Source organism: Carlito syrichta, unplaced genomic scaffold (assembly GCF_000164805.1).
Source record: "Carlito syrichta isolate Samal-C Ts95f unplaced genomic scaffold, Tarsius_syrichta-2.0.1 Scaffold315814, whole genome shotgun sequence".
Lineage (NCBI taxonomy): Eukaryota > Metazoa > Chordata > Mammalia > Primates > Tarsiidae > Carlito > Carlito syrichta.
Window position 1 is genome coordinate 114,934 of NW_007259910.1, and position 10,278 is coordinate 125,211.

The 10,278-nt window shown below is 38.5% G+C and overlaps 1 protein-coding gene across 1 annotated transcript in view; it reads right to left on the reverse strand.

Moving 5' to 3' along the window:
* ZCWPW2 (zinc finger CW-type and PWWP domain containing 2) overlaps nt 1-10,278 on the reverse strand; it is a 135,354-nt gene that overhangs the window by 21,249 nt on the left and 103,827 nt on the right. Inside the window, 1 exon segment of the mRNA XM_008073300.2 lies at nt 1,380-1,438. Coding sequence (XP_008071491.2) covers nt 1,380-1,438 — 59 coding nt within the window.

Genomic DNA, 10,278 nt, shown 5'->3' on the forward strand with positions numbered 1-10,278 from the left:
CTCAAAAAAAAAAAAAAATTGAGCATGATCTCTCCCTCCTTGGACTGCCTATGACACCACTAGTTTGATCGAAAGGTGAGCACCAAGGTCAAGGTCTCTCGATTGAATGAGCCACCAGGAAGCGCCCCTTCTCTTATAGAAGGAATCAGAACTGGTCCCGCAATGACTAAATCCAGCTCTGAGGTTTGACGAAGGAGAGGGTGGACTGACCTGGTTTTCGGGTGAGGGGTTAGTCACGCCCTTCCTCAAAGCTGAGAAATGAAAGGGATTTAAGAGAACCATAAGGAAACATCCAGGGGCGATTGCAAGAAGGGGTGCTGTGCTTCCAGGCAGGTGAACTTACTATCCTTACTGGAACTTACTATTTTCCTTTGAGGCGTGAGCAGAGGCCAGAGGGAGACAGTGGGAAGGGCGTGCACTGCCAGGCAGGGATTACCTGGCAGCGCAGCCCGAGTTTTCAGCTCAGAGGCATGGGCGGTGGATCCTTGCAGCCTCACTCTGCGAACGGGGAGACCCCTGTCCCTTGCCTGTCCCTCTTCCTGGCTCAATGCACTCTGGAGGGGCTGACCCTAGACAGTGGAGGGCTGATGGGTCAAGAGAAGGTCAAATCCCAGAGTCACAAAGACCCAGTCTGCACGGGGGAGGGGGGGTGAAGGGTGAGACTTGAAGCTTTAGGAAGCTCAGGACTGAGTCTTACATCGGAAGTGACCACAGGTGGCCAGAAAGCTGTGGAATGTGGCAGATTCGTGATGAAGGGACCCTCTGTTGGGAAAAGGAGGATGGACCCATCTGGACTAGTTGGGGACAATTATAGGACCAAAGTCGTGTTTTTATTCCCAAATGTGTTAAGATTATTCAATCAACTCCCTAGAATTATTTTTGCACCTGGCTTATCTTTTTCTTTTAAAAAAAATTGTGGTTGTAATCCCGCACCTTTGGGAGGCTGAGGTGAGTGGATTGTCTGAGCCCACGGTTTGAGACCCGCCTGGGCAGGCGAGACCTCATCTCTACAATAAATCAAAAAATCAGCCGGGCGTGGTAGTGTGCGCCTGTAATTCCGGCTACTTGGAAGGCTGAGGCAGAAGGATCGCCGGAGTCCAGCAGGTCGAGGCTGCAGAGGCCCGGAGCGGCCACTACAGTCTGGATGACAGAGTGAGACTCCAACTAAAAAAAAAAAAAGTTCTGGTTTCACATATTTGTATAAATATAAAACTTTCTTCATACATCTAAGACTACTACTCATCATTCAGCTAATTATTTTTATAAAGTTGTAAATACAAATTTTTCCTAGTGAAAAAGAGTGAAGGATCGGAGGAAATGTCATGTAATAATTAAATTATATAATTTACCATAATACTTTTTAATTTCAAAAAATATACCTTCTCCTTTTCCCAAATGTAGGCTTTTCCTCTTCAATATTATTTTTGGAAAACTGCATCTATAAAACAATAACAAAAAAAGTGAGTTAGTTCATGTGGAAGTGGATTAACTCAGAATAATAATGGGTCCTATGCGGTCCAAGCAATTTGGTCAGAAGAAAAAAATCTGGTCAGCAGTCCTAAACAACACCCGTAAGTCTAACCAGCCACCTCAAAGGCACTGTATTTGCACTGATCTGCTCAACTTTCAAGAATGGTAGACTGCTCTGATTTGGATGCTTATCTTCCATATTATCCACCCCCAGCTTACTTTCACAAACACAAAAAAATACCAAATAAAATAACTTTGAAGTTGTATAAACACATCTGACATTTAGAGAAAGAAAAAATAATTTAGATTTCAGAAGCATGTGGAATGCAAAGTCTTATAGGTGGGAACTGACATGGTAAAGACCTGCAACAAATTTGTACCAGGACAGATCCAAAGGAGTTCAGGGTTAAATTCTTTATGTCTAAGCAAAGATAATGACATGTTTTGTGGTGGCATTGATTAGAGAGTTGCATTGATAACATTCCATAAAGTCTAGGAATGTCAAGGATTTTCTGTCCATAAAAAGAGAACAGGCAAAACTTTACTGACTAGGACACAAAAGCAACAAAATAGAATATAGTCTAACCTGGGAAATTAGATGGGAAAAAGAGAGCAGAAATCCAAAAGAATGAAAACACTAGGCCTATACCATCAAAGTGAGACATCCAGATTTATGTCTCCTACAATTTCCAAACCAAATAATTAATATGAAGACTTTTCCAAGATTTCTAAATAAGAAAAAGTAAGCAGAAAAACCAAGCAATTAACATAAACATTTATATAGATTTTCTAATGCCAGTAGTTCAGAAAAATTAAAATTAAGGGCATACAGATTATCTGGAAAAGAAAAAACCCTATAACGTAATTATGTTTGCACTGTACAGTTCAGCTGACATAAAATTCCAAATAGGCAAAACTAATCTGTGGCACTAAAAGTCAGGATAGTGGCTACCTTGGAGGTGGAAAGTGTGACTAGAAGAGGGAATGATTACATTTCTGGAGTTCTGGAAAAGCTTTGTTTCTTGAACTCGTGATGGTTACAAGGAAATGTTCATTTTGTAAAAATTTGTGCTGTTTTATTTATATATTTATGATTTTCATTTTTATTTTCACTTTGTATTATAGTAAAAAATCCTATATTAAAAGTAAACATGTTTAAGTTGTTAAAGGGCCAAAAATAGAACAGAAATCATAATGAACAAGTTCAGGTTTCCATGACACCTACCTATGACCTATAACACCTCTAGGGGAAAAAAAGTCAAGTTGTTGAATTGAACATTCAGTAAATGAGTTAAAGAGCAGATTAGGTACACTGAAGAAAGAGAATAAGTATTCTAGAAGGTAGATTTTAAGAGACTGCCAAATCTACAGCAGTGTGAGATACAAATAATTTTTGTAAGACCAATTAATAGTCACGGAGAATAGAATGATGAGGTCCGGCATACTTCTGAAGAAAGTTCCATAAGAATAACATAGACAAAAAAGGGAAGAGAAAATATGTGAAGTGATAATGGCTAAGAATTTTCCAGAATTAAATATACCAGATTGTAGACACCCATAGTGCCAAGCAAGAGCAATAAAAGTTTACATCATAGCACATAGCAAAATTAAAAAGTAAATATTAAAAGCAATCAAAAGGAAAAGATAGACTACAATGAAATGAAAATTACACTGTAATAGATACCATATCAACAACAATACCAGGGAATACTTCTTCAATTACACTATAGTCAACAAAAACATAAATCAAGAAGAATGCCAAATATGTGTTTGTTGAGCCTGCTTGAGGAGTACAAGGAGGTACAATACTATTTCCTCAACTTATTACAATTTGATTTCCATGATTTTTTAAAAAATTGTTAAATTTTAAAAATAAAACATTTTAAAAGAGTGGGGATTAAAAAGATTAAACCTTGCTGTAAGAGCTATAAAGAGTGTACTTGAGAGGAAAAAGACTGAACCTGAATCAAAAAGAAGTGAAAATAAGACAAATAATTGCTGAATAAACACTGAACAACAACAACAACAAAAAGATGAACAGGTAATGGAGTAAAACACAGGAGGATTTACAAAAGTAGACAACTGAATGGAAGGGAAAGAGGGGTTAGACAAAGGTGAAAGTATTTTAAGAAACTTTAATTATTCAGGAAGAAAGAGATAATAATTATATTTAAATTGTTGAATCAATTAAAAAACATGTTCATTTTTAAGGATAATCACCAAAAGAAGGTAACTACAATTTGTAATTTTTTAAAGAAAATTCATTTTTATTATGACTGAAAACATATACTTCAATGGGTACAAAAATGGGTAGATTTAAGACTTGGATAGATAGATAATACCTATCTAATTAGTACATTTATTATTTTGAATTTTCTACTACCATTATTGAAAACACTTGCTCCTTCAGTCATCATACATTCCCTTTAAAATCTTGTTTACAATATGTACTTTATTTTTTTTGCATTTGCAAGTTTTATAATTTTGATCCAAATCCACTATTAGTTCCTAAGTCTTTTTTGACATTTGGGGTAGATTCTTAGCCTTGACTTTCATTTTGATAATCAAAAAGGCTGCAAGTTCCATTTGGAATAGCTCCTAAGTGTCAGAAATTCAATAAGTTCCCTTAGGTATAAATCTTCCATTCTAATTCTCCCAATTTCTGCTAATCTTCAATAAACATGTTTGATGTTTACAGATAACTAATGCAGTTAAGGAAACTGTCCATTATCATCTTTTCATAGAAGATCCTAGGCTTTCCTTAGAGAATGTGATGGCTTATTTTCATATGTATTCAGGTTTGTTCAGGTTCCTCAGACTGGTGGGGAAGCTCTGAATTCACAGTTAGGTAGCTGGTGCTCCTTTCCTATAGGTCTAGGGTTGCCTGAGGTAGCTCTGTCCCACACGGCTCTCATTTTTCTCTTACCACTGGCTCTGGGTTAAGGCAGAGGCACAAGAGGAAAAGCAGAAATACCCAAGGCTTCTTAAGGAATAGGCTCAGAATTGTCATACCGTTACTTCTACCTTATTCCTTGGGCCAAAGTAAGTCACAGAGTTCAGCCAATGTCAAGAAATGGGTGAATATACTCTTCTTCTTTAGAAGGAACAAATGCAAAGGGGGTACAGCTACAAGAAGTTGGTCATACATCCTGATTTCAAAACCTATGACAAAGCTACAATAATCAAGACAGTATGGCATTGGGCTAAGACAGAAGAATGAATCAATGGAATAGAATGGGTAGCCAAGAAATAAACTCTTACATTTACAGTCAACTGATCTTTAGCAGGGGTGCAATGAAGCTTTCCATTCAACAAGAAAACAATTTTTGGGGTAACCCCTTCAGGCCCCCTCTCACTGTGGGAACTTTTTCATCCTCAGTAAACCCTGCTTTCTCACTTTCTGGCCGTTCGTGTCCCTCATTCTTCCTGGGCATGAGACAAGAACCTCCACCCTGAAGAGCTGCAGAAGATCATTGGAGTTGAAAAGCCATGCACCTCAGAGGCTGGCTTGCCAGCTCAAAGAGCCAACTGAACCAGGAGACCTGCTGGAGGAAGGTGAGACTCTAAGGCTGAGACACCTCAGGGACTAGACTTGCCAGTCCACCAAACCAGCAAACTCTCAGGGCTTGGCTTGTCAGCCCACTAGAGCTGACACTTCCGGGGCTAGGCTTACCAGTCCCTCCACGACCCTCTCTGGGGCTTGGCTGACTGACCTATTGAGCTGACACTCTCAAAGTCCAAGCTGACCTGAAAAATCCACATCAAAAGTACTAGGCCCTTTTCTCTCTCTCTGTCTCTCTCTTTTTTTTTTTTGAGTTGGAGTCTCACTCTGTTGCCCAGGCTGGAGTGCAATGGCATGCTTGTGGCCACCAAAGCCTCGACCTGCTGGGCTCAGGCAGTCCTTCTGTCTCAGTCTTCCAAGTATCTCTTTTTTCTCTTAACCTCCATTTTCAACACATGGACAAGTTTTATTACTTCTACCTTTTTAACATTTGTGTACATCATCATTACTTTAATCAGTCCCTCTACCTCTTTTCCTGTCTCTGTGTTCTCTATATCTTCTGTCTTGCTTTTCTTAAAATGAGTTCCAATGTCACCAATGTAACTTTTCTAAAGTAAAAACTTATTTTTCCATTTTTTAGGGTACAATCTTCTAGGGACCTTATGGTATACAGAATGAGGTCCAGATTCATTAATTTGATATATTAATCCTTCTCCAATCTGTAGACTTTTCTACACGCTCATGCTCCTTCTCTCACTGTAAGCTCTGGCTATAGAGAATTTACACTTGTCTACACACATGGTAATGTCCACAGTTTTCTTGCTTCACCAATTATATTCTCTTATCCCAGAACCTTTCAACTGTACCATCATCAGTCCATTGATTACCAGTTCATATTTCCAGGTATCATGCAAACCTTACTCTAAGAAGCCCTCTAGCACCTTCTTCCTAGATGGAACCAATCACCTTATTTTGTCTGACCTCTCTGTACCTTACATTTGCTTCTATAACATGTCCTGAAACTCCACCTCAAGAAAAAGAAAACAATTTTTTAAAACAAATTGTACTACAGATGGATATTCACATGCAAAATGAAGATGTTCAACCACTACCTCCCATTATATACAAACATTAACTCAAAGTGCATCAAATATTTAGATGGAAGAGAAAAATTATAAACTCTTTTTTTTTTTTACATTCTGCTTTGTTTTTTTTTATCAATATTTTTTATTATGATTTTGTGGGGTACAGTTAAGGGTTAGGTGTACAATTACGTTTCATTCAGGCACCCTGTTGATAAGAGGTGTTTCCCCATCCCCAGACAGATATTTGCGACTGTTAATCCCATCCCCCTCCCCCCCATAGTTTCCCAATACTGTCAGTCATTTTCTTATAGTATTACATTGGATGTTCAAGGTCCATTATATGAGTGAGAAAAAACTATAAAACTCTTAAAAGAAAACTCAAAATAAAATCTTCATGGCATTGGAGTAATTAATGGCTTCTTAAATATAACACTAGAGGAAAAGAAAAAAGAAAAATTAAAAATTTCATCAAAATTAAAAATTTCTGTGCTTTTGAAGGACACCACCAAAAATGTGAAGACAACCCACAGAATGGGAGAAAATATTTTTAAATCATATATCCAAAAAGAAATTCTATCTAAGAAGAGAACATTAAGGTGGCTAACATGAGGCAGCTAGAGTGAGTTTCTACTACAGAATAAACTAAGATAGAGTTTCCTCAGCAGCCAGAGAGGAATGGATCTAGCAGCACACCCATGAGTCTCCAAAGGAGTGACAGTAACTACTTAGAGAAAAGAAGAAGAAAGTAATCCACTGAGCTAGACTGGAACTGGCTGGACTCTTGCTTATACAACTACAGTCCACCAGAGCCTCCAGATGCAGTGGGGAAGATGAGTGAGGGGAATTCAGTTCTGTGCTCCTGCCAGGAGTTCTGTGCTCCTGCCGTGCAGGGCCCACTGAGCCTGTGAGACCCCAGTCCCTCACAGGAAAATGCCTTCCCCACAGCCGTGCCCTGCAGTGGAATGGTGCAGGAAAAAAGGCTTAAATAGTGCCAGCTGCCATTTCCCAGGAACTTAACCCTTGCAGGGTAGAGTGGTTGCTTTCCAGCTGGTTTGGAATAGGCTCCAAGGACAAACTCCGGGGGCTGCAGACAGTTCCTAGTGGGACAGGTTGCCTGAGAATACCTGAAGCCATGAGACCAGCTGCATCTTGACATTCAGAGTGCCTGAAACAAGGAGGGCGCTGAGTGGGATGTGTTGCCATAGCAACCTTTCATTCCCCTTGTGAGCACTTCTGTGTCTGCTCTGTGCAACAGCAAGACCTGGGACTTCCTCCTGATCCCCAATGGGGTAGCTAAGAGTGCATACTTGTGGAGTACTTCAGCTTCTTTCCCCTGCACTACCTCTGAAAGCTCAAACAGACAGAAAACTCAAGAAATTCCCAAAGCCTGACCCTTGGTATAAGCTCACTGGGCACTTCCTTGGAGCAACACTTACCAAGGAGAAACCCTACAGCCACCATTGCAGTTGGCTTTCTCTCACAAGTACCACCTTCTGACCAGAGGTCAACAGTGGAGCTTACAACATTAGATACAATACCTCAACTTTTGGAAAGACCTGATCCCAAACCTCAGCTAACAAGTCACTCTGGCCACTCAGGATGCTGTAACTCACTGCAAGTATAGCTGCCACATCTGGCAATTGAGAAATCCACCACCCCAATGCTATATATAATATATATAACCAAAGGAATCCTACAGTGCCTACATAAGCCCTCTGCCAACCTCAAATAAGAAATCATCCACCAAATGAGAAGGAACCAGAAAAATAATTCTGACAATATGAAAAAACAGAGCTCTCCAACGCCTCCAAAAATCAAACCAACTCTTCAGCAAAAAACCCTAACAAAATGAAATTGTTGAAATTTCACACAGAAATAAAAAGGTTAATTATAAAACTGATCAATGAACTTTAGGAGAAAATTGAAGACCAACATAAAGAAATGTAAAAAAAATTCAGGACATGGATGAAAAATTATCCATAGAAATAAATACCTTTAAAAAAAACAAGCTGAAATTCTGGAAACAAAAGAAGCATTTAGGGAAGTACAAAATGCAGTGGAAAGTTTTCACAGTAGACTAGAGTATGTAGAATAAAGGATCTCAGAACTTAAATACAAGGTTTTTAAGTTAATACAATCAGACAACAATAAAGAAAGAAAGATCAAGAGAACAGAACAAAGTGTCCAAGGAATGTGGGATTATATAAAATGTCCAAATCTAAGGTGTTTCTGAAAAAGAAGAAAAAGCAACAAGTTTGAAAAACCTATTTGAGGGACTAATAGAGGAAAACATTCCTGGCCTTGCCAGAGATTGAAACATCCAGATACAAGAAGCCCAAAGAAACTCTAGAAGATTCATTGCAAAGAGAACAAACATCCTTAAAGCATATAATAATCTGGCTATGCAAAGTTAATGTGAAGAAAAGAATTTTAAGAGCAGTAAGACATAAGCATCAAATAACTTACAAAGGTAAACCTAACAGACTGACTGCAAAGTTCTCAGTAGAAACCCCGCAAGGAAGAAGGGATTGGGGACCCATCTTCAATCTCCTCAAGCAGAACAACTATCAACCAAGGATTTTGTATCCTGCAAAATTAAGTTTCATGAGTAAAGGAAAAATGAAGTCCTTTGACGATAAGTAAATACTGAGGGAATTCATCACCACTAGATCAGCTCTACAAAAAATACTCAAATGAGTTCTAAATAATGAAACAAAATGTTGAAATACAACAGTAGAAAAATGCTGAAAATCATAAAATTCAAAGGCTTTATGGAACACCAACACAAGAGAAAATAAAAACAATAAAGCAACGGGATAACAACCAGTATGTTGAATAGAATAGCACCTTACATATCATTATCAACTCTGAATGTAAATGATCTCAATGCCCCATTAAAAAGATATAGATAGGTGGAATGGATAAAACAACAACAACAACAAAAACCCCCAAGTGTTTGCTGCCTTCAAGAGACCCATTTACCTCACAAAGACTCCTATAGACTTAAGGTAAAGGGGTGGAGAAAAATATTTCATGCAAATGAAAACCAAAAATGTGCAAGAGTAGCCATTTTCATATTAGATAAAACAGGCTTTAAATTAGCAACAGTTAAAAAAAAAGACAAAGATAGCTGTTATATAATGATAAAGGGAAAAATCCAACGAGAAGACAACAATTTTAAATACACACGCACCTAACACCAGAGCTCCAAGTTTTATAAAACAAATTCTACTAGACCTAAGAAAAGAGATAGACAGCAGTACAGTAATAGTGGGAGACTTCAACACTCCACTGATGGCAATAGACGGATCATCAAGGCAGACAGTCAACAAAGAAACCTTGGAGTTAAACAGGATTCTTCAGGAAATGGAACTAATAGACATCTATAGGATATTCCATCCCAAAACTACAGAATATACATTTTTCTCATCAGCACATGAAACATTCTCCAAGATAGACCATATGACAGGCCACAAATCCAGTCTCAACAAATGAAAAAAAAATCAAAATCATACCAAGCACCAACTCAGACCACAGTGGAATAAAACTAGAAATCAACTCCAAGAAGAACTTGCAAAACCAAATAAAGACATAGATGTTAAACAATCTGCTCCTGAATGACCCTTTGGTCAACAATGAAATCAATATGGAAATTAAAACATTCCTTAAAATAAATGACAATAATGAAACAATTTAGCAAAGCCCCTGAGATACAGCCAGTGGAAAATTTATAGCACTTAAGATCTACATTAATGAGACTGAAAGACTGTATATCAACAACCAACATCACACATCAAGGAAATAGAAAACACAAATGAACCAAAATCAAAGCTAGCAGAAGAAAAGAAATAACAAAGGTCATAGGAGAGCTAAATGAAATAAATTACCAAAAAAAAAAAAAATACAAAGGATCAATGGAACAAAAAGTTGATTCTTTGAAAAGATAAACAAAATTGATAGACTACTACCTAGATTAAGAAATAAAGAGAGAGCCGGGCTCGGTGGCTCAGCCTGTAATCCCGTGCCTTTGGGAGGCTGAGGTGAGTGGATTGCCTGAGCCCGCGGGTTCGAGACCCGCCTGGGCAGCGAGACCTCATCTCTACAATAAATCAAAAAATTAGCTGGGCGTGGTAGCACGCGCCTGTAATTCCGGCTACTTGGAAGGCTGAGGCGGAAGGATCACCAGAGCCCAGCAGGTCGAGGCTGTGGTGGGCCGGAGCG